Here is a 27887-nt window from a genome sequence, read left to right as displayed (position 1 = left end):
GGCCGTGTCTATGTTCTCATTTTCCACAATCCCCGAGCGGCATTCTACAGGGGTGAGCACTTGTCCTTTTCAAAAATATGCTTCGTGTGGCTCCCGGGACGCCACGCTGCCTTGGTTCTCCTTCCACCACACTGGATGTTCATTGTCAGTCTCCTTTTCTGGCTCTTCCTCTTTGACCTTGGCTTCTAATGTCGGAGCGTCCCAGGACTCAGGCCTGCATCCCTTTTTTTCTCCTCTTCCTAGGTGATTGATGCTAACCCCATGATTTTATATGCTTTCTACAAACGAATGATTTCCAAATTTGTATCTCCATTCCAGGCCTCTCCCCCAAGTGCCAAACTTATAGAGACAACTGCCCAATGACACCTCCCCCTGGGTATTCAAATAATTATAGGCCTCTCCAACTTACCATGGTCAAACGCAACTCCGGATTCTTAGCTGCTCCCCTGCTCACTCCCAGGGTCCCCAGCTCTGCAATCAGACCACGACCCAGCCAGCAGCTCCTCCCAGAGCCTGAGACTCTCCCTGGTCCTTCTCTTTCCCTCACTCTTAACAAAGTCCTTCCTCTAAAATACATTTCAGATCTATCTGCTTCTTTCTGCCCCTGCTTTGGAACCTCAGAATCTGCGGTTTCCTTGTCCTAGAAGACTCACCTGCCCTCCCCGCTCCCTGAGATTCACCTGGATGCTTAAATGTCTTTTCTAAAAGGAGCCTTCCCTCACCACCCACCTGGAGTACACATTCCTTACCTCCACCTCAACTATTTTCAAACTTGGGTCTATGTCGATGGGTTTAATAGCATCTACAATCACTCGAGGTCCACCTTGATACAGTGCTTGCCACACGGTGTTGTGGTTTTTTAAAATTATCTTTATTGCCCAGCCGGCATGGCTCACGGTTCAATTCCCGTCAGGGCACATGCCCAGGTTGCAGGCTCAATCCCTGGTAGGGGACGTGCAAGAGGCAACCGATCAATGATTCTCTCTCATTATTGATGTTTCTCTCTCTCTCTCTCCCCATCTCCCTTCCTCTCTGAAATCAATAAAAATATATTAAAATAAAATAATCTTTATTATTTCCAAAGTATCATCTTTAGTTTTGTAAACTTTCTTTATTATTTTTCAGTTTACTTTTTCATTAACTTCCACTCTTGTTCACACCTTTTTTTTTCTTTTCTTTTTTAAATATATTTTATTGATTTTTTACAGAGAGGAAGAGAGAGGGATAGAGAGCTAGAAACATCAATGAGAGAGAAACATCGATCAGCTGCCTCCTGCACACCCCCCACTGGGGATGTGCCTGCAACCAAGGTACATGCCCTTGACTGGAATCAAACCCGGGACCTTTCATTCCGCAGGCCGACGCTCCATCCACTGAGCCAAACCGGTTTCGGCTTGTTCACACCTTTTTTATACCATAGTTCACTTTTAGTTTGATTTGCTATTTTTTTCTAATTTAAGCTGATGGTTGAACTACTGGTGTAAAATCATCCTATTGTAGCCCAGCTGTTGTGGCTTAGTGATTGATCAACAACCCATGCACCAAGAGGGCGCGGGTTGGTTCCCGCTCAGGGCACACGCCAGGGTTCTGCAGGGGCATGCAGGAGGCTGTGGATTGGTGCGTCCATGTTTCTATCTCCCTCTCCCTTCCTCTCTCTTTAAAATCAGTAAAATTGTATGTTTTTAAAAAATCATCCTAATATAGGTTTGGGAGCTATAAACTTCCTAATGTATTGCTTTAGCTATATCCTATAATTTTTGAAATGTTTATTTTCATTCAGTTTAAATTATTTAATTGTTTTCTTTTACCCCTGGGTTATCTTTTATTTTTATTTTGTTATTGATTTCAGAGAGGAAGGGAGAGGGAGAGACAGATAGAAATGATGAGAGAGAATCATTGATGGGCTGCCTCTTGCATGCCCCCACTAGGGACCAATCCCACAATCTGGGCATGTGCCCTGACCAGGAATCAAAGTGTGACCTCTTGTGTCATAGATCAAGGCTCAACCACTGAGCCATGCCGGAGGGCCCACAGGTTATTTTGAAGTGTCATTTAATTTTCAAATAATTTGTGACTTTCCTATATTTTTCTGATACTGATTTCTAATGCTTCTGTTTTTAACAAATAAAAATATCTCATTATTCAGCTTAGTATATATAAGATGCTTTTCTTTATTTAATCCAGCACGCATATACTCACCTGTGGCTGGTAAGGCTGCCTCTGGTTTGCCTGATGGCACTAAGTAAGTAAAATGGTGTATTTCTGTAAAGAACACCGATACTCTCAGGTTACTCAGGAAATCAACCAGCTAAGTCTGAAGATTCCTGAGGATGCCTCAGAAACGCTCTCTCCCTGTGTTAACGTGGGGCCGCGTGGTCTGGACTGTAAGAATCACAGCCCTGTGGTCCGAAGAAGCACTGCCCAAGCACATGCTACGCGGTCAGATCAGTAAAGCACCGCCCCTCAGACAGGGGGAGGCCATGGGACACTGGGGACGCACTCACCGCCTCTTGCTTTTTAAAAAAATCTTACTTGACTTTTTCCTTTTTATGTTTTATTGATTTTTCAGAGAGAGGAAGGGAGAGAGAGAGAGAGATATATATATAGAAACATCAATGATGAAAGAGAATCATCAATTAATTGGCTGCCTCCTGCACACCCCACACTGGGGAATGAGCCTGCAACCCGGGCATGTGCCCCGACTGGGAATCGATGCTCAACCTCTGAGCTACACCGACCGGGCCTTCACCTTGTTTTTAAGGCCCCTCACTACCCATTATTATGAAAGCTCCACTCCCCCTCTCTTTGACAGCTAGGTATTCTGTATCGCCTGATGGAGAAAAGAAAAACATTTCCCCCTGAGATCAGTAGCTGCATACGAAGCCCGGGACCGTGCCGATTTTCTCCAGTGAGAAGGCTGTATTTGGAACTGGTATCTAGTAGATGCCCCTGGATTCAATTTAGAAAAATCCTCTGGGCCCTGCCTGGGTAGGTCAGTTTGTTAGAGCATCGTTCCCATACCCCAAGGTGGAAATTTGCCAAGGTTGTGGGTTCAATCCCCAGTCAGGGCATGTACAAAAATCAACCAATGAACCCACAAATTGATGTGTCTCTTTCTCTCTCTCCCCTGGCTTCACCCCAAGGAGGGCCCGAGCAGGCCTCTAAGGCAAGGGCAGGGCCTTGCTTGTCTGGGTCTTAGGCATTAAGCCCTTGAGTCTGCCAGCGCCCTGCCCTCGGAAGGCACATGGCTGCAACGACTGAGCCTCACCCCCACCTGCCATAGGACACGGGTCCAAACCAGAAGATGAACATCAGTTCCCCTGCCTCCTGGCCTCTGCTGCTGGTTCTGTGCTGTTTTGGACCATTTGAGCAGAAGGAATTTACTAGTGGCCTACTGAGAGCTCACAATTTAAGGGCAGAGTTGAGAGCCAGGCTTGGAAGCTATAGTTCTTGAGGGCCACGAAACAGGAACCCATAAAGTTTCATGAAATGGTGTGTCAGATCCCCCAGGAGCAGGGCCTGAGATTGGAACTCTTGTACCTGAGGTCCGTGAGGGAGGCTCTCAGGAGTGAGGGAAGTAGGATGGACGAGGGAAGAAGCCAGTAAACATGGGTCTTCAACTGGAGTCTAGCCTCAGCCTGGTCCCCCTGAGCTCCTGAGTGTGAGTGGCACCACAGAGTTGTCCTACCATGAGGCAAGAGGGTTAATTTTTTAAAAATATGTTTTCATTGATTTTTTTTTAGAGAGAGAGAGAAAGGAAGAGGGAGGGAAAGGGAGAGAGAGAGAGAGAGAGAGAGAGAGAGAGAGAGAGGTGAAAGAGAAACATCAATGGATTGCCTGTTGTACACACCCCACCAGGGATCAAATCCGCAACCTAGGTATATGTCCTGACCGGGAATCGAACCAGCGACCTTTCAGTGCACGGAAAAATGCTCAACCCACTGAGCAACATCGGCCAGGGCCGTTACACATATACATAATTTGCATACTACTCAGTCATTGGTCAAGGAGATTGGGGAGAAGGAACCTCCCAGGCATTTTCTTGGTGAGGTGGCTCACATAGGCTGAGGCGAGTCTTTGGAGACAGGCCAGCAACAAGCCATTAGCAACCAATTCCCACAGCATCTGGGGCATGATGGGTGCAGAATCAAGAGTGCCCATTCTCAGGATGGCTTCAAGTGCCGCCAGCCTTGTCCCTGTGCCCGGATTCCCATCCCAAGGAAGGCTGTCTGTTTGGCTTAGCTTGGCTCATATGCTATCCCTTAAGCGCCGGAATAGAGCTTCCTCCGACTGCATCCAGGGGAGAAATGGTAATGCCTTAAAAGAAAATCAGGATGATATTATAAAGGGACAATGAATACTGTGGAGCTAAGCCCCCCAAATCCCCAAGATATCTTTCTGAAATCAGAACCAGAGTCCCGTTTGTCCTGCCCCCAACTCTAACCTCCTACAGGTTGGTGGGGTTGACCTAGAAATGCTTCATTCACACGTCCCTGTCTCTCTGCCCTCCCAGACAGAGTTCCTGCCTTCAGTGTGCTCCAGGGCCCTGCCGTGGGCCCACACTGGGTCTTCAGGAAATGAGTTAGCGTGCTGGCCAGCCCCGATGAGCCTCAGTTTCTCTATCTGCCTACATTTGTCAGGACACAGAGCATTAGCACAGGAACATTTTCAGGCTGTCCCCTCCCCGCTCTGCTAAGAGGATTCTGGCTTCGCCCTCCCGAGTGCTCCTTCTAGACCCCGCTGCAGGAGTCCTTGAGGATTTTGTGGTTGTTCTAGTTTCTACTTGCTGTGTAACAAACACCTCCCAAACGCAGGTCACAAAATAACCACCGTTTCATTAAGCTCGTGGATTCGGAAGGTCAGGAGTCCAAACAGGGCACAGCAAGGACCGCTGTTCTCGGCTCCACCTGGTCTGGGGCCTCCGCGGGAAAGAGCGAACGGCCAGGGGCTGGAATCACCTGGAGACTCTTCACTCACGTGCCCGGGCACCTGGGCGCAGCTGGGACTGAGCTCCTGCCTCCCCGTGGCCTCTGTGTGTGGCTTTTCACTGCTTGTGGGATATGTTGGACACCGGCGAGTTCCAGGAAATGAGTCAGAAGTCATGTGGTATTGCATGACAGCCTCGGAGTCAAGGAGGGTCACTGCAGCCACACGCTGTGGGTCTAAGCCACCACACGCCTGTCCAGAGCTAAGAGAAGGAACAGAGCACCCCTTTGGATGGAACGAGTGTCAAATAATTAGCAACCAGTCATGGACAGCAGTCACAGTGGCGTGAAGTCAGGAGAAAAGGATGGGGACTAAGTTTTGGGACAGAATTTTCCAAGGAGCTTTGCAAAGTATGGGAGAGCTGCAGGAAAGGAATGCGGGAGGCTGATGGAGGGTAAGAGGGGAATTTAAAGAAGTCTTGCTGAGTAACATCCGTGTGAAATGGCAGGTTGATTCCCGAATCTGTGTTTCTTTTGCTCCGAATCGCTCCAAAACTGATCGCGTGGCTCGAGCAGGTGCGCAGGCTGCACCCCCGCCTGCCCCCAGATTCTTAAATGAAGAAAATTTTAAGGTTTGAGGCGCTTACCATCATTTCCGTCATCTCATTATAGAAGGTCAATTTACCAAGGCCATCTCATGCATCAGCGCGTGCCCCCGCATCTCATTTCCCCTGGTGTTCGTGCTCCGGGCCCCTCCTCATTCCCAGGGGCCAGCTCCCCCGAGCCTGATCTCATCCGTGGGGTGGGAGGGAGAGGAAGGCAGGTGAGAGGGGCTCTCTCTGGAGGATCCTGGTCTCTGAGACAGGCTAATTACAGGCTTCCTAATTAATGAGCCATGGGGTTGCATTTCATCAGCTGCGTCACAGTTGATGTCTGAGCCCTGGGCCCAAGGGGAGGGTATCGGGAGTTGTGGGAGGGGGAGACCAGCCTGTATCTCTGTCTCCTCCACCCTTATCCTCTGCTCCCTCTGTTCAAACCCAGCTCTCCCCACCGGCGTGGAGAGTGTCAGCAGCCCCCATTCTCCCCTTCTCTTGCCTCTGCTTCCTAACACCGTCCTGGGACTCCCCCCCCCGCCCCCACCCCCAGTCTGTCCATCCCGCATATCTTCCCGTCCCACCAGGACCACACAGGGCTCATTTGGTTACTGTTTCCCAACACCCAATTTCTCTTGAAAACTGAATCTCCCTCAGCCACCCTATCACACGGCGGGGGGGCGGGGGGTCACTGTCTGCAGTGTGGCAGCCACACCTGGCAGGATCCAGCCCCCACCGCTCGTGGCCAGAGCCTGCCCGAAACCACTGTGGCTAGAGCCACTGGCACCTGCTCCCCACACCCAATTCTTCCAGTAACTGCAGGACGGGTACTTTTCCATTGGCATTTCAACCAAGAGATTTATCCATTTACATGAAGTTAACTCGGCTGGGCGTTTATTAAAGGAACATCTTTTATTTTTGTGCCTCGAGATGTAATATTATTGAGTTTTCAAAAGCTTAGTCACGAGTTATTCCATAATTAGATTTTTCGTGCCTCCGGTTCTGAGTCGTCTGATGAGCTTGGACCCCAGTGGATAGGTTCCTGTAGCTGGTGGGGTTGGGTGGGCTCCCCCCAGCTCGGTGCCGTCGGTGCCCCTGTAGCCTGCACAAGGTCCCAGCTCCATGGAGGGATCCTTACAGACCCTGCGGTGACAACATCCAGGCCACCCCTGTTGGGACGGGAGGGGACTTGAGTCAGCTCCTTGCCAGCCTCCGCTACCTACAGAGGAGTCGAGAGTTGGTTTCCCTGGAGTCGGTCAGACCAGCTCTTTGTGGAACTGAGCCTCAGCTTCCTCCTTCCTCCAAGAGCTGTGAGGATTAAATAATACATACGCACAGAGCACAATGCCCAGGACAGCGTGCTCAACACATAAAAGCTTTTTAAACTTTTGAGTGCAAAGTTTTTTAACCCACATGGGTAGCCTTCTACGTCTCCCCAACATCCTTGATAGTGTGCGCAGACTCATGTGGGTGCAGCGGGCCCTTCCACGGGGGGTGATGGCTCCCCAGCTCCCAAGGGACTGCCCTGCTGTTTAGGCTGCTTGCTGGTAGGGCCGAAAGTGTTCTCTTCAGGTTTTTGCCAGCGAATCTTCGGGCTAGAATCCTAGAAGTGGGAAGGCTGGGTCAGGGGGTACATGGGTACGCACCCTCCCTGGATTTGCCACATTCCCCTTCGCAGAGGCATTCCCAGCAGCATAGGACCGTCAGCCTCACCCGCGGAGTGTGGCCGAACTTGGAGATTTGTGTCAATTTGCTGAACAGGAAATGGTATTTCACGGTTATTATTTCATCATATCATGAGCAAGGGTGGGCATCTTCTGACATGTTTAAAAGACCATGTGCACTTCTTTGTGAATCTTTCTTATTTTTAGGAGCTATATGTTAGGGATATTAACCACTGCAAAACAAGTTACAAATACATTTTCCCAGCCCTGGCGGGTTTGGCTCAGTGGATAGAGTATTGGCCTGCGGACCGAAGGGTCCTGGGTTCAATTCTGGTCAAGGGCACATGCCTCAGTGGCAGGCTCCTCCCCAGCCCGGGCCCTGTTCGCATGCAGGAGGCAACCAAACAATGTGTTTCTCTCACATTGATATTTCAGTCTTTCCCTCTCTCTTCCAATATCTCTAAAAATCAATGAAAAAATATCCTCGGGTGAGGATTAAAAAAATATATATATATATATTTTCCCCCAATCTTGTAACTTATTTTTACTTTGTAATGATGTTAAATTTTTCTGTTAACATACTAGTAGAAGACTTTTTAAAAAATTCATATGTAGTCAAATTGATCCATCTTTGGCCTTAGTGTATCTGGATTTTGAGTCAGGGAAGTTTCCTCTCCCTCAGGAATTCCCTCATTTTCCATTTCCTTCTGGTTCTCAGATGGTTTCAGTGGCTCCAGCACCACTTATGAAAGGCCCGCCTCTCCCCAGCTCATTGTCAATGCCACGGGCAGAGCACACTGCATTTCCACGTGCAGCCGGACCTATTTCTGGATTTTTAGTCATTTTGTTGGCCTATGTATTTGTGGGTTAAGCTCAAACTGTTCCTCGTTATTTTGGCTTGTTCTTCAAGATGATCTTTATAATAAGAATAGTGTCTAACGAAATGCCCATGAAATGTTAAGGGAACTAGCAGGCAACAAGACCACACAGTATACACATAGACATTTTCCCCCTTATAATAAAACTAGAGGCCCGATGCACGAAATCGTGTAAGAGTAGGCCTTCGCAGCCGCAGTGGCTTCCTCGATCCTGCGGCTGCAGCCACGGCTTCATCTGGAAGGTCATCTGGAAGGACGTCCGGAAGGAAGTCCCATCTAATTAGCATATTATGCTTTTATTATTATAGATTATTATAGATATTGGAAGGGAAAAGATCCAAAATGTTTGTGAGGTTATCTTTTTCTTGTGTGAAGTTATCTCTTGTTAGTATGGTATGAGTAGCATAATCTTGCTATTGGTATAAACCTTGATGAAAACTTACCAACTGCCTCTTCCTCCTTCACCTCATCCCTGTCCCCTCTGGAGATCTTATCACCCCTCTGGACTATGCCCTCTTTGTACGAGAGGCGATGCATTACAGCAAGGCGGACTGGGGCTACGGCCTGTCAGGAGACAGGTTCATAGAGCTAAGGAAAACCAAGAGCCAGTCTCACATGTTCCTACCCGGCCAGCACTGTCCAACAGGACTATTTTGATGGTGGAAATGTTTTATATCTTGCTAATAGGATAGCCACTAGCACGAGTGGCTATTAAGTACTTGAAATGTGGCTGCTGTGACTCAGGAAGTGAAGTTTTAATTTGATTTATTTTAAACTAATTTAAATAGCCACATGAGGCTAGTGGTTACTATATGGGAGAGTGCATCTTTGGCTAATTCTCAACCTAGCCAGTCCCCTTCCTAGAACTGGAAGGAACGATCCTGCCTGTGTGAGGCCAGGCAGGCTACAGCGAGCTGAGAGGGCTGGGCAGGAAGCTGAGTAGACAGAGGGGGACAGCTGTGCAGGAGGGGGTCAGCCTGAGGCAGCCCAGCCCACCCAGCGGCCATCACAATGGTCACAGTGGCAGCCAGCCCAGCATCACAATACCCCAGGCGGGGGGCGAGCAGTGGCCTGGCAGGCGGTTTCCTCCAGGGGCAGATCTCTTTGTCTACAGACCTACTTACAGCCACCCAGGTGGCAGAGGACTGGTTGGGGAACAGAAAAGCACCCAGCAGCTAAGCAGCCTCAAGCTGGAGACCCACCGGAGGAGGCAGGCCAGGCATGGGGACGGGGGGACCCGCTCTGCCCCGGGGCCCAGGAGCAGGGCCCGACGGCCTGGCTGCCAGGAGGCGGAATACCCTGTGAGCACTGAGCAGCTCCTCGTCTTCTTAGCAGTTTGGTTCCTCTACGTCTTCTACCTCCAGGACTACTTCTGAGCGCCCTCCTTCCCGTCTGGTCTGCTCCAGCTGAGAAGCGGCAGCAGCAGAGAGCATGCGTGGCCCAGCCGCTGTGCGTGAGGACGGACAGTGCTCAAGGGCTGGGGCCTCTGGCCCACGGGGAGGACAGCCAGGGCGCAGGCAAGGCCTCACTCTGCACCGTGGGGATGAGCACCAGCGCCCTCCCCCCCAAAGCCTCGGGGGCCACGCCCAGCCTCCTGCTGTCGGAGGGCCCAGGGCTGCGTGCCCCAAACAGGCTTGTGCTGAGAACATGACACAGGAGAGCGGAGGAGACAAGCGTCCCACAGAACCTGCGGTGGGGCGAGGGAGTCACTCAAGGCTGTGCAGCCCTGCGTCTCTGAGTCCGTGGAGTCCTTGTGCCCGCCGCTTTGTGCCTGGCCCCAGGCTCTAGGGAGAAATAAACTGCCTCTGAACGAGCTGGCGAGAGAAAGGTTATTCCCACTTTCTAGGGGAGAGATGGAGCCCAGCAGTGCTTAGTGTGTTCCTGGCAAGGGTGGTGCAATCACCACTTCCTTTTGGGGGCTCTTTAAAATGAGATGTGGATGAGCACATCTCCAAGGATGCAGGTATGGCTCCAGCTGGTCAGAGAACAGGAACTGTCCGGCCCAGGGCTCCCAGGCCCAATTTCCCACCAGGCCCCGCTGAAGGGAGGCAGCTCTGCCCTCATCGGAGCATGCGTTAGGCTGGTGGCTTCCCCTGGCTCCAGGTGGGGCAAACAGGGCAACCCCAGAGAGAAGGGCTCCCTGAGGCTGTCAACCTGCTGGTGGGAGCTAGGCTGTTCCCCTGAGACCGCGACAGGCTGAAGATAAAACCCACCCCCGCCCCCAACCCCCAGTGATTTTGCTACAAATGCTGGGGCTTTTCCTAGAACACAAGCATGAAGGAGGGTAAGGCAAGAATCTGGAATGGCCCAGACACTTCGAGCCAAGGGCACATGGAGCCTCATCAGCCACCAGTGCAGACCCTGAAGTCTCAAGGGAAGCGCCACCAGGAGGCAGAGGGAAGGATGCAGCCACCTTTGAGACACACAAATCCCCCAGGAACTCGTTAACAAGCAGATTCCTGAACCCCAACCCCAGATCTCTAAATCTTGGGTCTGGACTGCAGTCCAAGCAGCTGAATTTTTAGTAAAATTCAGTGTAAGGACTGGAGTTCTCCCTGCCCGTGCGCAAAGCTTAAAAACCAGAGAGACTGCCAGCCTCCAGCCCGCAGGTGCCCTCAGGTGCAGGGCTGCAGGCTGTGGCGGGGAGGCAGCTCAGAGCCCTGGGTGGCAGAGGCCCGGCCTGTCCACAGGAGCCTGCGACGGAACCTCCAGGATGACAGATGGAGCCGCTCAGTGCTGCTCCTCCCAGGCATGCTCAGAAGGGGGAAAAGAGCAGTGTAGTTTCTCACTGACCCTCCTCTAGTGACTAGAATCTACTCCATACAGTAAACAATTGTAAGAATACATATTTTCCCTCTGCGACTCCACAAAACTAAATTTTGAACGGAAAAACAAATTGCAGCCTACAAACAGGTCGTTTTCGTGAAAGGCACCTTTCCCCTCGGAGGGTGGCAGCCAGACAGGGAAGTGTGTGCTGGCACCCAGCCCCAAGGAGGGGCTCAACCCTCCCTCCCCACCCACGCTCACCCACCTGCAAGCCCTCACAGCACGCATCTGACCGAATTACAGCCTGACTGGGTGGCAGTGCCCTGTGACAACTCCACTTTGTATGGGTGCCGGGGGGGGGGGGGGGGAGTGGGGACAGGAGTATGACGACAGACAGGCAATCCATCAGGAGGAAGCCCACAGCAGATGTCAACAATCACTTTATTAAGGCTCCACGCCGTCTGCCAGTCGGGGGCTGAGTCATTCACTCCACTTTTGGGTGACACTGAAGGCAGAGGCTCTCTCTGAGACCCTGAGCCACAGACCATTGTGCTCCATGCACAGCCACCCTGCAGGATGCGGGGGGCCCCCGCCCCACATGCACACGTGTGTGTATGTGTGTGTGCAAATAACTTGGGGGCCCTCAGCAGGGTGGGGCTGGCTGTAGCAGGCCCTGGGCTCTGGCAGAAAGGGGGTGGCAGGGAGGTGCAGGAGGGCAGCAACATCTCCCCAGCCCTCCCAGCCCAAAGTATGGCTTTGTTATCCTAGTGCCACTTGAGCTGGAGTGGAGGCCCCCTCCCCCACCCCTCACCCCAGGCCTGTGCTACACTGCGGGAGGCAATAAAGGGAGAGCCCTTGGGAACGAAGAGGCCCCTCTGTCCTGGGACCTGGCCAGATCTCAGGGAGCTATGACCCCCACTTCTGCTCCTCCCAGTAATAGGTCTTCTCGGGTTGAGGCCAGTCACTCAGAAGTGGACCCGCAACACGTCCTGGCTGGCGAAAGGCTGCTGGCAGGCTGTGCACGTCATGGGCAGGGAGCGCTGCTGCTCACCCAGGCAGGGCCGGCACAGGTGGTGGCCACAGGGAAGCTGGTACACGGGCTCCTTTTTGAAGTAGGGAGAAAATACTCTTTTGCAGGAGGCACACTCGGGACCCAGGACACTCCCAGGCTGCTCTGGTAAATCAGGGAGGAAATAGGACAGGGTTAGGGAAAGCTGCGCCTAGTGCAGGCTCCATCCTGCAGGCAGGGCACATGCCTGGAGTGGGAGAGAAGCTGCCCCACCCTCTACCCCTGCAGCAGTCTGGCTGCATCCCTCCCTAGGCCACCTCTGGCTGATCTGAGAGCAGAGGAACCAGGGAGCTGGGGAAGCTGGGAGGCCTCCACAAGATCATCAAATCTCAAAAGAGCTGGCTTCTCAGGGCAGCCAGGTAGCGCTGGGCCCTGCAGCCCAGTCTCCCGAGATGCACTTTCCCCTGGGACAGGCTCCCGAGGCCAGAGTAAGGCACAAGCTCACACTGACAACCTTGATAAATTACAAGGTGAGGCATGACAAAAGGAAAAAGCAGAAAATGCTCTTGTGTGTCAGGGTTGGGCAGGTCGAGGGGGGAGAGAAGTCACTAGAGGGGCAGAGCTGAGATCTGTCAGCAGACATGCCAGCTGAGCCCGGGGCCTGCTTCTCTTTAGCCCTGCGGCCTGGCAGCTCCCCTCCTCAGCCATCAGTCCCCTGCCTGTGCTGCTGGCTCTCTCTCCTTCCACACTTCCCAAAGCGGCTCCTGAATGAGAGCCACGGTGGACAGGTGCTCACCACCCCCTGCCCCAAGCTCACCTGTTCTTCCTTCTCTCATGGCCATGCCTAAGGAGGCTGTTCTTTCTCTTATAATCCACACCCCTCTGGAGAGGGCAAGGATGGCCTCTTTAGGGAAGAGCCATAAGAATGAAAAGAGGCCAGCCATGCAAAGAGTGAAAGAGACAGCAAGGACAAAGAATGGCTGGTCCATCAAAGAAAGAAGACAGAGGGGTGTGAGGCATGAGTGTGGCTCCAGATGAGATGGCAGAACAGGGAGGGCAGGGGCTGGAGCATGCAGGACCTCACAGGCAGCAGGAGTTTCAACTTATTCCAAGTTCAATGGGATGCGATGGAAGAATTCTAAGTGGAAGAGCATGATCTAGCTCCCATGACAGGTCTCTCTGGCTCCTGTGAGGATGACGGGCTATGGCAGGGGAAGTGTGGCTGTTAGGAAGTAACGGGGCTGCTGCAGGAGCCTGGAAAGCACAGCAGGAAGGCAGTGGAGCAGAGGACCATGCTGAGATCTACTCCAGAGGAGTATGAACAAGATTTGATGATGAACAGAACGTCAGTGTGAAGACACGAAGGAGAACTAAGGCTAACCTGCATGTTATAGGCCTGACCAAATGGTAGAAGATGCTGCTCTTGGCCCTCAATGGTGTGGGAGGGGATGTGGGTGGGAGAACCTTTGGAGCAGTCCTCAGTTAAGAAGTTCACTCAAGATATCCATGAGTTTTCCACGTGGAGACGCCAAGCAGCTGTTAGGGAGGTCGGGGTCTGAGTTCCAGGAAAGATCAAAGCTATAGGTGAACATGGGCAGTCACTGGCCAAGTGGGCTCTCACTTGGGTGACAAAGAGGACAGAGAGAAGAGGGTCCAGGACCAGAGTACTGAAGAGGAGAGTCAACAATGGAAACTGAAGATGGATCATTGAGAATGGGGAGAAAAAAAGTGTAACATCTAGAAGGCCAAGAGAGAAGGTGTTTCGAGAAGAAAGGGCATGCTCGCTTCAGCAGCACGTATACTAAAATTGGAACGATACAGAGAAGATTAGCATGGTCCCTGTGCAAGGATGACACGCAAATTCGTAAAGCGTTCCATATTAAAAAAAAAAAAAGAAGGAGCGACTGGTCAGCCACATCAGATATTGTGCAGAGGATCAGTGACCATTTTTTTATGGTCATGGAAATGCTGGTCATTTGGACAAGACAAGTTCTGGGGAATGGTCAGGATGGAAAGAATCAAGAGAGGAGTTCGGGACGAAGGCAGAAGAGATGACCTGCGGTCCAGACAACAGCGGAGGGCCTGGTTCTGGACGGGCAGGAGGAAGAAGTGTGCGCCTTATCATTAGCCTCACCAGGTTTCATCTTGGAGAAAATGCCCCAGCATTCCAGTTAGGCCCTCCACTTAATATCCTAATCAATTCCATTATCCAGTGTAGTCCCAGGTTCATTTTAGGCAAAAATTGGCTCAGTAAGCTACCACTGTTCTTTTCTAAGACTAGGAAAGAATGAAGGTGACATACTCAACCCCAAACTTCACACTTACATAAAATACCCCAGATGTCAGATGGGAGACAGACTAGATAAGAAAAATAAACTAAAGAGGAGAAACAAACAAAAGTCCTCAGGACAGAACAATCAATAATAGATCTTACATTAAAAAAAAAAAAAAACACAGCAGGGTATCTACGTCCACAGAATTACTAAGAGTTGCCTAAAGAAAGCTTTTTTTATGAAGAGCCTGTCAGCTCCCCGCTGGAGAAGGAAAGAGACCCGGTTCCCCGCTAGGCCTGGGTACTGGAGCTAAGAAGCTGGGCATGAAGGGCCCGAGACCCAGCGTTATGGCTCAGCACCCCATTCAAGGGCTCCAAGGAGGTGGACGGGACCCATGTTACCCGGGCCAGTGCCTGCCCTCCAGGAAGTGCTGGTCCTCCTTGTGCCGAGGTGCTGGAGTTGTCCCCTGGTCAGCCGCGCCGTGAAGGAGGGCATGGAGCCAAGGGTGGATGTCAAGGCAATTTCCAAGCTTTGTGACAGCTTCTGCTCATGGGACACTGGCCCTGTTGACAATATCCAGAGAGAGGTTTGGCAAAAAAAAAAAAAAAGACCAAAACACCAAGTCCACTGAGGACTACAAAAACAGCATTTCCAACTTTAAACAGACACAAATGTAAGGAAAGTCCTCCCGATGTCTACTAGTGGATTGTGATGACAGAATACATCACAACTGGGGACCCTGGCAGTTGCTACCCACCCACACCACACTGCTTTCTGGATTCCTGGGCTTTGCACTAGCTTTCCTCCTCCTGGACAACTGCTGGGCAGGTCGGGGCCACCTTGTGGCTCCCCTGCAGAACTGCACCCTACTTTCTGAAGGCCTCCCTGTGGGTGAGGAAATGACTGCAGCCAGCAAACATCCAGCCTTGTACCCCTGCTCTCCCTTCCCGGCAGCCTTAATCCGCTCTTTCCATCTCCTCCCTTCTGGAAACCCCGCTGCTCTGCAGGGATGCTGGCCTGCACGCTCTCCTGTTGGGTAAAGCAATGCAGTTATTACTGAGTGGGACAATGAAGATCTCACTCTGCCGCTGCACTATCGAGGGCCTTCTCTGTGTGGTCTACAGAAAGCCACGCAATGGGCACAAGATGAAGGCAATGGGAGGAGGGGGGCAGCTGCCCAAGGAAGGACCCAGACACTGCCTGGTTCACAACACTGCCCAAAGTGGGGAGTGCATTATTTTTGTCTATAGTTTATGGGACACAGGACATCAGCTTGGACTCTTCAAGGACCACTGGTCAGCATGGTCCTGTGTCAGCAACAAATCTGTCAAGGCCAACACCAATGGAGACCTCCACAGACATCCAGGTCTAAAAACCTTTCTCCTGGTCTCGCCCATCACACTTCAGATGCTTCCAGGAGTTTCTGGGGGTCGTGTTAACTATAATTTACACTCAAAAACAGAGAAGACACAGGTGTAACCTTTAAGTGCGCTACTTGCACAGGATTTTTAGAGTAAGAAAGAAAATTAAAAGAATAAAATCTAAACTAACAAATTTTCATAAAGAAAAGAAAAGACTGTCAAAGAGCTAGCTCCCAAAGCACCAGGCACTGACAATCCCAGGGAATAATACCAAACATGTAAAGAGCAAATTATGAACCTTGGGTGGTGGTGTTCAGTGGTAGAGCATCAGCCTGAGCACGAAGGCTTGCAGGTTTGATTCCTGGTCAAAGGCACGTACCTGAGTTGCAGGTTTGACCCCTGGCCAAGTCAGGGCATGTGTGGAGGCAACCGGTCAATGTGTCTCTTTCACATAGATGTTTCTCTATGTTTCTCTCTTTTTCTCCCTCCACACTCCCTCCCTTCTACTCTCTAAAAATCAATGGAAAAAATATCCTCTGGTGAGGACTGACAGACAAACAAAAACTGTGATGCTAATATTAAATTGTTTCAGAGATTAGAAAAAGAAACTTCTAATTTGTCTTATGAAGCAAATAAATCCATACCAAACCTGAACAAATATGGTGCACATGCACACACACACCCACACACATTACAGTCCAGTCTCAACAATGAATGCAAAAATCCTAAATAAAACACTAGCAAACAGAATCAAGCAGCCCATTAAAAGAAGCAAGACTAAATGGAGTTTACTCCAGGAATGTAACAATGGTTCAATATTTAGAAGTCTATTAATGTGCTTTCTCACATTAAAAACCTAAGGATGAAAAATTATAATTAATCTCCATTGATACTGAAAAGGCATTAGACAAAATTCAACCATGAGTCTTAGATAAACACAGTGACTAAAACAGGAATAGATGGTGTGGAAGAAGATCTGAAATGAGTCCCAGTGAACTCCACCTCGTGCCCTGGGATACCTCTCCCCTTAGAGTGGGCTAGACTTTAGTGACTTGTTTTTCACAAAATACAGCAAAAGTGATGGGATGTCATTTCCATGGTTATTCAAAACCAACTTCCACCTTGTTTGCACACACTTGTGTACACAGCTACCATGTTGTGTGCTGCCCTTGAGAGGCCCACATGGCAAGAAACTGAGCGGAGTCTCCGATCACCAGTCAACAAGGAAGTGAAGCCTCCAGTGCCACAGTTCAGCACGGAACTGCAACCTAAACCATATGAGTGAGCTTGGAAGGGAATCCTTCCCAGTCAAGCCTTGTGATGACTGCAGCCCCACCAGCACTTTGACAGTAGCCTTGGAAGAGCCTGAAGCAGACAATCCAGCCAAGCAACACCTTGATTCCTGACTAGAGGGGCTGTGAGGTAATGAGTGTGTGGTGCTTTAAGCCAGTAAGATTTGGGGTAATTTAGGCTGGCAAGGCAAAAACAAAGGACAATAGTGCCAAGTGTCACCTGGGAGGAGTAAAGATGACAAACGGGCATGGACATAGGGTGGTGGATTACCTGTTGAGCAGTCCATGTGTGTCAGACCGAGCTCATTGGCAGCTTTCATTTTCTTAGCAGTGTGCTCTGAGGTAGTGGGTGAGACCAGGCTTGTGGTAGAAAAACAGGAAGCATTTACGTCAAGGCTACTGTTGGGGCCATATTCAGCCTGCTCCATCTTCCTTTTCCGAGATGGCAGAGCAATGGAAGAAGGGGTCAATGCCACTGTAGTCTGTGCTCTCCCAAGCAGGTGGCAGCCAGGGATGGAATGCTGGAGCAGGAAATGGTCGATCCGGGCCTTCAGGGAGGGGTGAGGCAGGGGCTGGGAGTGTGGAGTAAAGGCTACCCCTGTGAAAGGGTCACTGGGCACCCGGCCCCACGTGGCTTCACTGCGATTACACTTCTCCAGTGTGGCCTGGTCGATGACCTTGCCTGAGGGCAGCAGCATGGGGCAAGGCATGATCTCCAAGGTGATGGGATCCAGGAACTCCTCAGGCACATCCTGAAATACCTCAGCCAGCTCCTGCAGGCTGGAGGGGGCCTGCTGGCCCCCAGACTCACCCCCAGGGTTACAGTCACTCTCCATGGGCAAGGCCGGTACCTGCAGAGCCAAGTCCTGGGAGAGGTTTTTGGAAGCAACCAGCAGGACATTATCTATTACCTCCTGAGAGCAGGTTTTGGTGGGCTGACCCCACACTTCCAACCGTTTGATGCAAGGGATACCACTGCCTGTCACGTGGGTGATACAGATCTTGAGATGGGCCACATGGTTAAGGGAAAGAGGTCCTTTATTCCAGAGCTCCTGGGCCACAATAGCAGGGGAGGGGAGTGTGGCTTCCATCGGGCCAAATGGTGGCCTGGCCTTGAAGCCCCGGTGGCTAAACACCACTTGGTTTTGGTTTTTCAATAAGACTTTGCCTACCAAAGTGAACGCCTCCTTGTCCGGGATGGATGGCTCAGCTGGACCCAGTGTCTGGCACTCAGGGGTATTCCAGGATGCTCTGTTGGATAAGGCAGACGTGTACATTTCCAGGCCAGTTACATTTTGGCCTCCCCCAGCTGTGAGGTCTATGTTAATCCTACAGATTTCCACACTGAAGGGAAAGGAAACAGTCACATAGACTGGTGGCTTAATAAAATACTCCGTCCTAAAACCACGACTTCTCTTTGTGAGGTCTTCAGAGATGAGATTTTCTACTTCATAGCCATCAGCTGATATCTATAGATTTAATGACAAATATGAGACAAATTGATGAGATCCAAATGAAGACAACTAGTTTTCAAGAATTTGCAACTTTTAAGAAAATTTCTTAAAGAAAATCTGAAGTTCCTCATTTTAAAATTTCCTCTATTACTTCAAATTCTCCTGGGTTTTTTTGTAGGCACCCAATATGAGGGCAACAGTATACCCCAAGTACTGTCTATTCTTAAAAAATAGGAGCAAGAAAGCTTTACCCAACCCAGCCAAAATCCCTTGAAAATCACATCTCTGTGGAAACAGGGCATAAAAATTGGTAGTTTTTTATTTCAAAAAATAAAAACATGCATATTTAGGGGATAAAAAATATGTTCATTAAAGATCTCAATTTTGTATTTGGACTACACATTACAACAAGATCCCTAGGAAGGCATAACAAACAAGCTTCTTGTAAATCTATAAATGATGGAACTTGGTTTAAAAAAATGTGCGCATGGGGACAAGGATCACAAAATATGATGGGAAATTTAAAATGGTGCATGTGCAAAAGATGGGATTATAAATAACCTCTTCATCTTTTAATATTTCTAATACTTGTTATAATCAATGGAAATTTTAAGATATCTTTGTCCAAAGGAGCCACCTTAACAATCTGGGAGCCTAAAATAGTACGCTGAGTGCAGAAACTCCAAATTAGGGGAGGGGTTCAATTCTCCCCTTCAAACTTCCTTATTCACTGCTCTGAGCTGTGGAAACACACCCTCCTTGTACAAAAGGGGAGGCAGCTTAATTCATGTAAAGAACAAGGAAGCCCTAGCCAGTTTGGCTCAGTGGATAGAGTGTTGGCCTGCCAAGTGAAAGGTCCCGGGTTCGATTTCAGTCAAGGGCACAAGCCTGGGTTGCGGCTCGATCCCCAGTAGGGGGCATGCAGGAGGTAGCTAATCAATGATTCTCTCTCATCACTGATGTTTCTCTCTCTCTCTCCCTTTTCCCTTCCTCTCTGAAATCAATAAAAATATATATATTTTTAAAAAGCTAAGGGATGTTTTAACAAAAGGAACAAGGAATAAAGGCAGTAAGACAAAAAAAAAACCCACAAGGAATGCAAATAAAAAATACAAACCATTATTTCTAGCATTTGAAATTATAAGAACAGAGGGGTGAGAAAGAGGAGAAAGAGTGTCTCTAACCTTAACTGACTTTGCGTAATATTAAAATTAACCATCAGAGGGAAAAGCACAATGAACATGACAATCCACAAAATGAGTCACAGCTCACCTTGCAATGAAACTAACTCTAGAGGTGCAGCCTGACCCAATCTTATCTCAATACCATCTGGTGGAATCTAAACAATGAGGTTTGTGAAAGCACATTAAGCCTGACTTAAGTTCACTATACAAGGCAGGAAGTGTAGGGGGGGGGGGGGGGAGACACAAGAAAAACAGATGTAGTGAATTTATTTATGTGTATATACTTTTGTTTACCTTGTTGCAGTAAATTCTTGGTCTGAACTGTGGGAGGCAAAGATTTATTACCATCTTTGTGGCTGAAAAGATAGCTTCCAAGCATCAGAAATAGCCTTAAATAAAAAATAAAACTTGGTATTAGACAAGTTAAAATTCAATTGCAAACCTTTAGGAGTTGATTCCTAAGAGAAGAGAATCAAACAGGGTAACAACAAAAACTTTCATAAACAAACCTCTCCTGGCCTATACTCATTCTCTTTTTATCTGACACGTGATGCTGGGGAAAAAGTCTGAAAAAATGTGGAGGAGACTTCGACTGCAGACTGAGCAGGATGCCAGAGCCTGCTGGGTCTTGGGCTGGAGCTCTTCTAAAGACCCAGTGGAGGCAAGGGACTGTCAGCTCGGCCGGGGTCTCCCCACAGGAAAGGCAGGGCCAAAAGTGGCTGAGCTCAGAGAAAGAACAAGCCTACTTACTCAGAGGGTTTCGAATGGAAAGGGTCACAGAAAACAATCATAATGGTGCTAAGCATTATTATTTAACACTTCTATGAAATTACATTTTCTTATTAAAACAAAAACAAGAAAAATAAACATTATTGAGAAATAGAAAATCTTAGGGTTGGAAAGCACCTTATTAAGGACAGCTAATCCAAATAGTCATTTTAATGACTAATGCCCAAGCAGGGGGAAATAGGTAAAGATGGTCAAAAGGTACAAACTTCTAAACATAAGAGAAATAAGTTCTAAAGGTATACTGTACAATATAGTGACTACAATTAACTATACTGTACTAGTATATTTAAAAACTGCTAAGAGAGTATATCTTAAAAGTTCTCATCACCATAAAAAACGATGTGAAGTGATGGATGTTAACTAATTTATTACTGAAGTCATTTTGCAGTATATAAATCATTATGTTGTACATCTTAAACTTTTACAATGTTATGTCAATTACAGGGCAATAAAATTGGAAGAAAAAATATCCAATGTCCAATAGCTTTTGGTTCTCTCTGTAGAGGTGTAGGGAAGCCGCTAGGAACATCCCTTCCAGTGGCAAGCTTGTCCAATGGATCTGAATTCCTTGAGTGAGGCCAGGCAGCCATTCTATGCTTTACCATCTGGTCGACAAGACCATGAAATACTCTGTTAGCCCAATAGGGACAGAGCCACCCTCTGGGGTCTTGGTTGTCATGATCAGTAAGTCCCTTTGCAGAGGCCAGGCATGTGACGTGTCCTGTAACATTTTGGGGGGCAGTTTCTGCACAGTGAAGATCTGTCATGGGACCTTTAAATATTTATCTCAGCCTAGTCCCTAACACAGTTTTACCTATAAACACAAAGTAAATTTAACATGGTTTTAATATATACTAAATTTTCTAGGAAGGGAACTTCCATGTAAGTCATAAGAAGACTATGTTTTGTTCAAATCTTTACCAAGAGGTGTTTACCATTTCTGAAAACCACATCACTGAGAGCAATGCTAATACACTTGACAGTCTGCATCTGTCTACATTCTAGGTGATTCTACTTCTTGGTAAAAGCTTCTGATTACTTCTTTATGCCTTCCAGTACGGTCATACCTAAACATTTACACATGAGAATAAATTTTATTATCTCAATTAAAAAATTTTCCTTTAAGCTGCAGAGGGATCTCCTTTTACATTCATATTGATAATATGTTTCTTCTATTATTTTTTTGTAAGTGTTGCTAGAGGTCTATCAACTTTATTAAATTTCTTAAAAAGTATCCTTTACATTACTATTACAGTATTTGTGCATGTATATATATGCATGTGTTTATGTATACATAAATATACAGGGTGGGGCAAAAGTAGGTTTACAGTTCCTCCCATGGAAAATAATCCTATATAATAAAAGTGTAATATGCAAATCAACCTGGCAGAATAGTGGAATGACCATCTAACCATCCGAGACCATGCTATGACACCCACTGGCGCCAGGCCAGCCAAAGTGGGTGCAATGCAATTGGTCAGGGGCATGGCCATCGTCCCATGATGGTCCCGCAGAGGGAGGCCCAGGCCACTGACTGGCCGGCTGTGGTGGGTGGGTGGGGCCTCCTGGGTCCAGGGTGCAGGCGGCCAGAGGGAAGCCTGGATTCCGGGTGCTGGCAGCTATGGGAAGGCAGGCCTACTCTTGCACAAATTTTGTGCATTGGGAATCTAGTGTAATAATAATATAAGAATAAACTGTTTCGCATACTCACAACTGTAAACATACTTTTACCCCACCCTGTTTGTGTGTGTATACACTGCCAGGGAGTTCTATATTACCTTATTTGCCTTGATGGGAAAGGCTTTGATAAGAAAAAAGAGATAGGAGGAGAAACCAAGATGGCGGCATAGGTAAACACCTAAACTGCTGCCTCGCACAACAATTTCAAAACTACAACTAAAAGACAAAACGAACATCATCCAGAACCACAGGAAAGCTGGCTGAGTGGAAATTCTACAACTAGAAGGAAAGAGGAAAGCGGACGGAGAATCAGACGAGCTGCAAAAGGCTGAGGTACGGAGACACGCGCGCGGGCAGCTGAGTGCCTGGCTGGCTTTCTCTAGCGGGTAGGAGACAAAAGCTCCCGACTGCGCTGAACCCCAGTTCCGGGCAAGACCCTGGGGACCCAGGCTTATACAGGGGGAATCTGGAATGTCAGGCGGAAACTCAGGGGAGCCGCGAAAGGCAGAGCTCTGGAGGCTCGAGCGCGAAGAGAGGACTGACTGCTGAATGCCGCTGGCTTTCTCTAGCCAGTGGGAAACGGAAGCTCCCCCACTGCGCTGAACTCCAGTTCCGGGCGAGAATCTGGAAAACCAGATTCATTGGGGGAGAAACTGGACTGTTTTACAGCGGGCGAAACTCAAGGGCGGCTTACTCTTAGAGGTGCTTGCAGTGATTACCGAGGGACACTGAGATCCAGGGAAATTATAGGGCAGGGCTGATGGGAAGCCAAGACTGTCTGCTCAGCCCTGAGACTCCGCCCCATCCAAGCTGAGCACAGAGGCTTTTGCAATTTTGCAAGTCTTGTCTCATAAGGCTGTCTCCAGCACAGAAGTTCTCCTGGCGTAGACACAGCTATCCTCACAGCCAATTGGCCTGGAGGTCAATTCCTCCCAATGATAACAACAATCAAGACTTAACTACAACAAGGCTGTACACACAGTCCACAAAGGGGTACAGCAAGAGTGTCCACCTCAGGTAACTGGGGAGGCTGAGCCACTGGGCCATATAGGACACCTAGCACACAAAGCTACCCTACCAACTCAGGGAAGCAGCAAAAATGCAGAGACAAAGAAACAGATCACAAACAAAAGAAATGGAGGAAAACAAACAACTGGATATAGAGTTCAAAACCACGGTTATAAGGTTTTTCAAGAATTTCCTAGAAAAGGCCGATAAATTTAGCGAGACCCTCGAGGATATGAAAGAGACCCTCGAGGATATGGAAAAGGACCAACTAGAAATTAAACATACACTGACTGAAATAAAAAGTATTATACAGAGACCCAACAGCAGACTAGAGGAACGCAAGAATCAAGTCAAAGATTTGAAATACAAAGAAGCAAAAAACACACAACCGGAAAATCAAAAAGAAAAAAAGAATCCAAAAATATGAAGATAGTGTAAGGAGCCTCTGGGACAACTTCAAGCATACCAACATCAGAATTATGGGGGTGCCAGAAGAAGAGAGAGAGAGCAAGATACTGAAAACCTATTTGAAGAAATAATGACTGAAAACTTCCCCCACCTGGTGAAAGAAATAGACTTACAAGTCCAGGAAGTACACAGAACCCCAAACAAAAGGAATACAAAGAGGACCACACCAAGACACATCATAATTAAAATGCCAAGAGCAAAAGACAAAGAGAGAATATTAAAAGCAGCAAGAGAAAAACAGTTAGTTACCTACAAGGGAGCACCCATACGATTGTCAGCTGATTTCTCAACAGAAACTATGCAGGCCAGAAGGGAGTGGCAAGAAATATTCAAAGTGATGAATAGCAAGAACCTACAACCAAGATTACTCTACCCAGCAAAGCTATCATTCAGAATTGAAGGGCAGATAAAGAGCTTCACAGATAAGAAAAAGCTAAAGGAGTTCACCACCACCAAACCAGTATTATATGAAATGCTGAAAGGCATTCTTTAAGAAGAGGAAGAAGAAGAAAAAGGTAAAGATAAAAATTATGAACAACAAATACATATCTATCAACAAGTGAATATAAAAATCAAGTGAATTAAAAATCTGATGAACAGAATAAACTGGTGAATATAATAGAATCAGGGGCATAGAAAGGGAGTGGACTGATAATTCTCAGGGGGAAAGGGGTGTGGAGGTGCGGGAAGAGACTGGACAAAAATCGTACACCTATGGATGAGGACAGTGGTGGGGAGGTAAGGGCAGAGGGTGGGGTGGGAACCGGATGGAGGGGAGCTATGGGGGGGGAAAAGAGGAACAATTGTAATAATCTGAATAAAGATTTATTAAATTAAAAAAAGAAGAGAAAAGAGATAGACTTTGCTGTAATATAAAAATGCTGAGAGGTGGCTAATATTAGTAAGATAAAGGACCACTAGTCTACAATAATCTCTACCCCACAGTCCACATCTTAGGCCTTTTTTTTCTTTTCAGGAGCCGGGGGGGACTCTGGCCGAGGTAGCAATGCCAATTACTTGAAGTATTGATTTGATTTCCTAGTGGGAGGCACCCATTTCACCAACATTTATATTCTTCCTATCTTCTTGTTATTTTCTTGGACATTTCACACTGTGGTCTTTATTTTTTTAAGATTTAAAAAAATATCTTTAAAAATTAATCTTTTGAGAAAGAGGGAGAAAGAAACATTGATGTGAAAGCAGAACATAGATCAGCTATCTCCTGAATGCCCCCTACAGGAGATGAAGCCCCCAACCTGGGCATGTGCCTGACCAGGAATCGAACCAGCAACCTTACGGTGCATGGGATGACGCCCAACCAACGAAGCCACACGGGTCAGGCACACTGTGGTCTTTTAACTTTAAATTATTCTTCTTGTCATGAAATCTATTTCTCTGAGAACTTAAATGCTAAGACCAGAGCAAGTTGGGCAGGGTCTTTTTGGAGCCATGACAAAGAGCTTTCCTGTGAGTATAAAGTCAAATGAAAAAATCTTTAAAACTTATCTGAGTACCCAACTCAGTAGTAAATGGTAGCATGAGACCCTCAGGACAACTGCCCTTTGCCTTTAACCCCTGACACACACACCTGCTTCTGTGGTTGGACTTGAGAGATGATCAGGATGAGAGGGGTAAGGCTGAACAAAGGGCTTTCAAATGTTATCGCATAACTTTTAAAAATTCCACCTCAGACACCTGAAAGGAAAGAATCTGATTGCCCCACCACTTAATGCAGTAAGGTCTTATCTACACAGTGTCTCAGCAAACCTTGTCTTCTAGTAAGTCATCAGACAAGAACCCTCCAGTAATAAAAACATACCACATACACAAAATGGCTTAGAGGAGGCTACCAGGGACTCTATTAGATTTAAATGTTACCAACTGGTTAGCCCTAAAGTAAGTACTAATACCCTTATTTTGCAGATGAAGAAACTTGAGGCTCAAAGAAAAGTAAAACTGAGACTCATATTCAAACCTTCCCAAACCACCCTGGTTACTATCTACTTGGTCACCATTTACCTTGAAGGATTTGCCAGGAAGTTATATGGATATCTTACTTTTTTTTGCTGTTACTTAGGTCAAGGTTTGGTATAATTCTTTTTTTTTTTTTTTTTTTTAATCCTCACTCAATGAGTTAGGATACTTTTTCCATTGATTTTTTAGAGAGAGTAGAAGGGAGAGGGAGATGGGGGAAATGAGAGAGAGAGAGAGAGAGAGAGAAACATCAATGTGAGAGAGACACATTGATTGGTTGCCTCCCACATGTGCCCCTGCAGCCCAGGTACATGCCCTTGACGGTGCCCTTGACTGGGAATCCAACCCATGACCCTTCAGTCCATGGGTTGACACTCCAACCACTGAGCAACCGGCCAAGGCAGTATCATTCATTTTTTACAAATCAATTCTTCCAAACTTAATATTAATGTGGCTAAAGAGACACATGAAAACATGCTCAACATCACTAATTATCCGAGAGATGCAAATCAAAACAACAATGCGGTACCATCTCACACCTGTCAGAATGGCTATCATCAACAAATCAACAAACGACAAGTGTTGGCGAGGATGCGGAGAAAAAGGAACCCTCGTGCACTGCTGGTGGGAATGCAGACTGGTGTAGCCACTGTGGAGAACAGTATGGAGTTTCCTTAAAAAACTGAAAATGGAACTCCCATTTGACCCAGTCATCCCACTCCTAGGAATATATCCTAAGAAACTGGGAATGGATATATGCACCCCTATGTTCATAGCAGCACAATTTACAATAGCTAAGATCTGGAAACAGCCTAGGTGCCCATCAGCAGATGACTGGATCAGAAAACTATGGTACATCTACACAATGGAATACTATGCTGTCATAAAAAGAAGGAATTCTTACCATTTGCAGCAACCTGGATGGAATTGGAGAACATTATGCTGAGTAAATTAGCCAGTCAATGAAAGAAAAATACCACATGATCTCACTCATTTATGGATAATAAAGAACATTATAAACTGTTGAACAAAAAGATAGATACAGAGGCAGTAAAGCATCAAACAGTCTGTCAAATTACAGCAGGAAGGTTAGGGAGAGGTGGGGAAGATAAGAGATCAACCAAAGGACTTGTATGCATGCATAAGCATAACCAATGGATACAAAACTCTGGGGGGTGAGGGCATGTATGGGAGTGGGGTGGGGGGGGGCAATGGTAAGATATGTACACATATAATACCTTAATAGAAAAAAAATTGGAAAAAAAATTAATGTGGCTAAGCTCTACTATGTAGGAATTTGGAAACTGTGACTGCCCTTTCCAACATGTGCTGGATCAAACCTTAAATTGTGTTTTAAAGAAAATCTTTACGTAAGCTAGCTTTCTAGTATCTTACCTCATCAGAGGTTAATTCCATTAGTCAACTATTAAAACATTTGAACCTATATCTGACAGAAACAACCTACTTGTTCTACACAGCACTTACTAAATCCAATTTTAGAGAATATTTACGAAGACTATTCAGTCCATCCACGTGAAATTCTTTTTATTGCCAGCCTAAGTAGCACTTTGTGCCTCCTTGTCTGGCCTCCCTGGTGACTTGTGCATTCATATTTGTGTAATCACTACCATAATCAAGACACAGAACAGTTCCCTCACAAGGACGTCTTGTACTGCCCTTTAAGAAGCCTTTTACTTCATATGTCCAAATACTCTATTACCACAGAAGTGTTTAAGTTCTAAGCCCCTCAAGTGAAGACTCCAGTTAATTCCACTGCCCACATTATAAGAAATAAACTTGAGTGACACATTTATTTTTGGTGTACTTAAATGATAAATGACTATGTAGAAAAACACCATATATATATATATATATACTAGAGGCCCAGTGCATGAAAATTCATGCACTGGAGGGGGGGGGGGGGTCCCTCAGCCTGGCCTACCCCCTCTCACAGTCCGGGAGCCCTCAGGGGCAGGAGGCGACCTGGCGATCAGGGGAAGGCGACGCCCTCATCACACCTCTGCTGCTGCCACTGCCGGCAGTGCAAGCCTCGGCCGGCCCTGGTTACCTGAGCCTTGGGCAGCCCTGGTCAGCTGGGCAGCCACCATCCAAGGCTTGCCTGCACCTCAGGCTGGCCCTGGGCAGCTGAGGGCGGGTCCAGCCGCACCGTGTGCCTGCTGCCCCCCTGGCTGGGCTGAAAGGACTGGGGGACTCCGGTGGGGCTGAGGGGACTGGGCGCCCCACCATCTTTGTGGCAGTGTGATGGTCAATTTGCATATTCCCTCTTTATTAGATAGGATACACACACACACACATATATATGTATATATATAGAGAGAGAGATATAGATATATATAGATATATAGATATATATCGATATATAGATATATATCACAAAATAGAAGAATTATGATCACACATTTGTTAGAAATCTGTATTAAGAATATGTACACATTGAAGAGTTTGGGAGGTAATAGTGAACATGCAGAAACTTAAAATATACAATATATTAGTCAGATAAACGTTCTTCTTTCTTTCATGTTTAAGTTGATGTAAGTAGTTAAATAAT

At 47.5% G+C, this 27887-nt stretch overlaps 2 protein-coding genes across 11 annotated transcripts in view; both read right to left on the bottom strand.

The window, feature by feature from the left end:
* Positions 1-11184: 11184 nt before the first annotated feature.
* UBOX5 (U-box domain containing 5) overlaps positions 11185-27887 on the bottom strand; it is a 37413-nt gene continuing 20710 nt past the window's right edge. For 5 of the 6 annotated variants that reach the window (XM_079784052.1, XM_079784055.1, XM_079784053.1 and 2 more), the window contains 4 exons: positions 19694-19788; positions 17033-18230; positions 14510-14671; positions 11185-12000 (listed from right to left, as the gene is read on the bottom strand). In XM_079784052.1, coding sequence (XP_079640178.1) covers positions 11792-12000; positions 14510-14671; positions 17033-18230; positions 19694-19747 — 1623 coding nt within the window. In that variant the 5' untranslated portion in view covers positions 19748-19788 and the 3' untranslated portion in view covers positions 11185-11791. The remainder of the gene's footprint in view (positions 12001-14509; positions 14672-17032; positions 18231-19693; positions 19789-27887) is intronic. The other variant, XM_079784057.1, reaches the window with a different exon arrangement.
* Positions 19694-27887, bottom strand: part of FASTKD5 (FAST kinase domains 5) — a 28878-nt gene continuing 20684 nt past the window's right edge. For all 5 annotated transcript variants that reach the window (XM_079784050.1, XM_079784047.1, XM_079784048.1 and 2 more), the window contains one exon: positions 19694-19788. The gene's annotated coding sequence lies outside the window, so the exon portion shown is untranslated. The remainder of the gene's footprint in view (positions 19789-27887) is intronic.

The sequence above is a fragment of the Cnephaeus nilssonii genome, assembly GCF_951640355.1.
Source record: "Cnephaeus nilssonii genome assembly, chromosome: 11".
Lineage (NCBI taxonomy): Eukaryota > Metazoa > Chordata > Mammalia > Chiroptera > Vespertilionidae > Cnephaeus > Cnephaeus nilssonii.
This window is presented reverse-complemented; position numbering and strand designations above follow the sequence as displayed.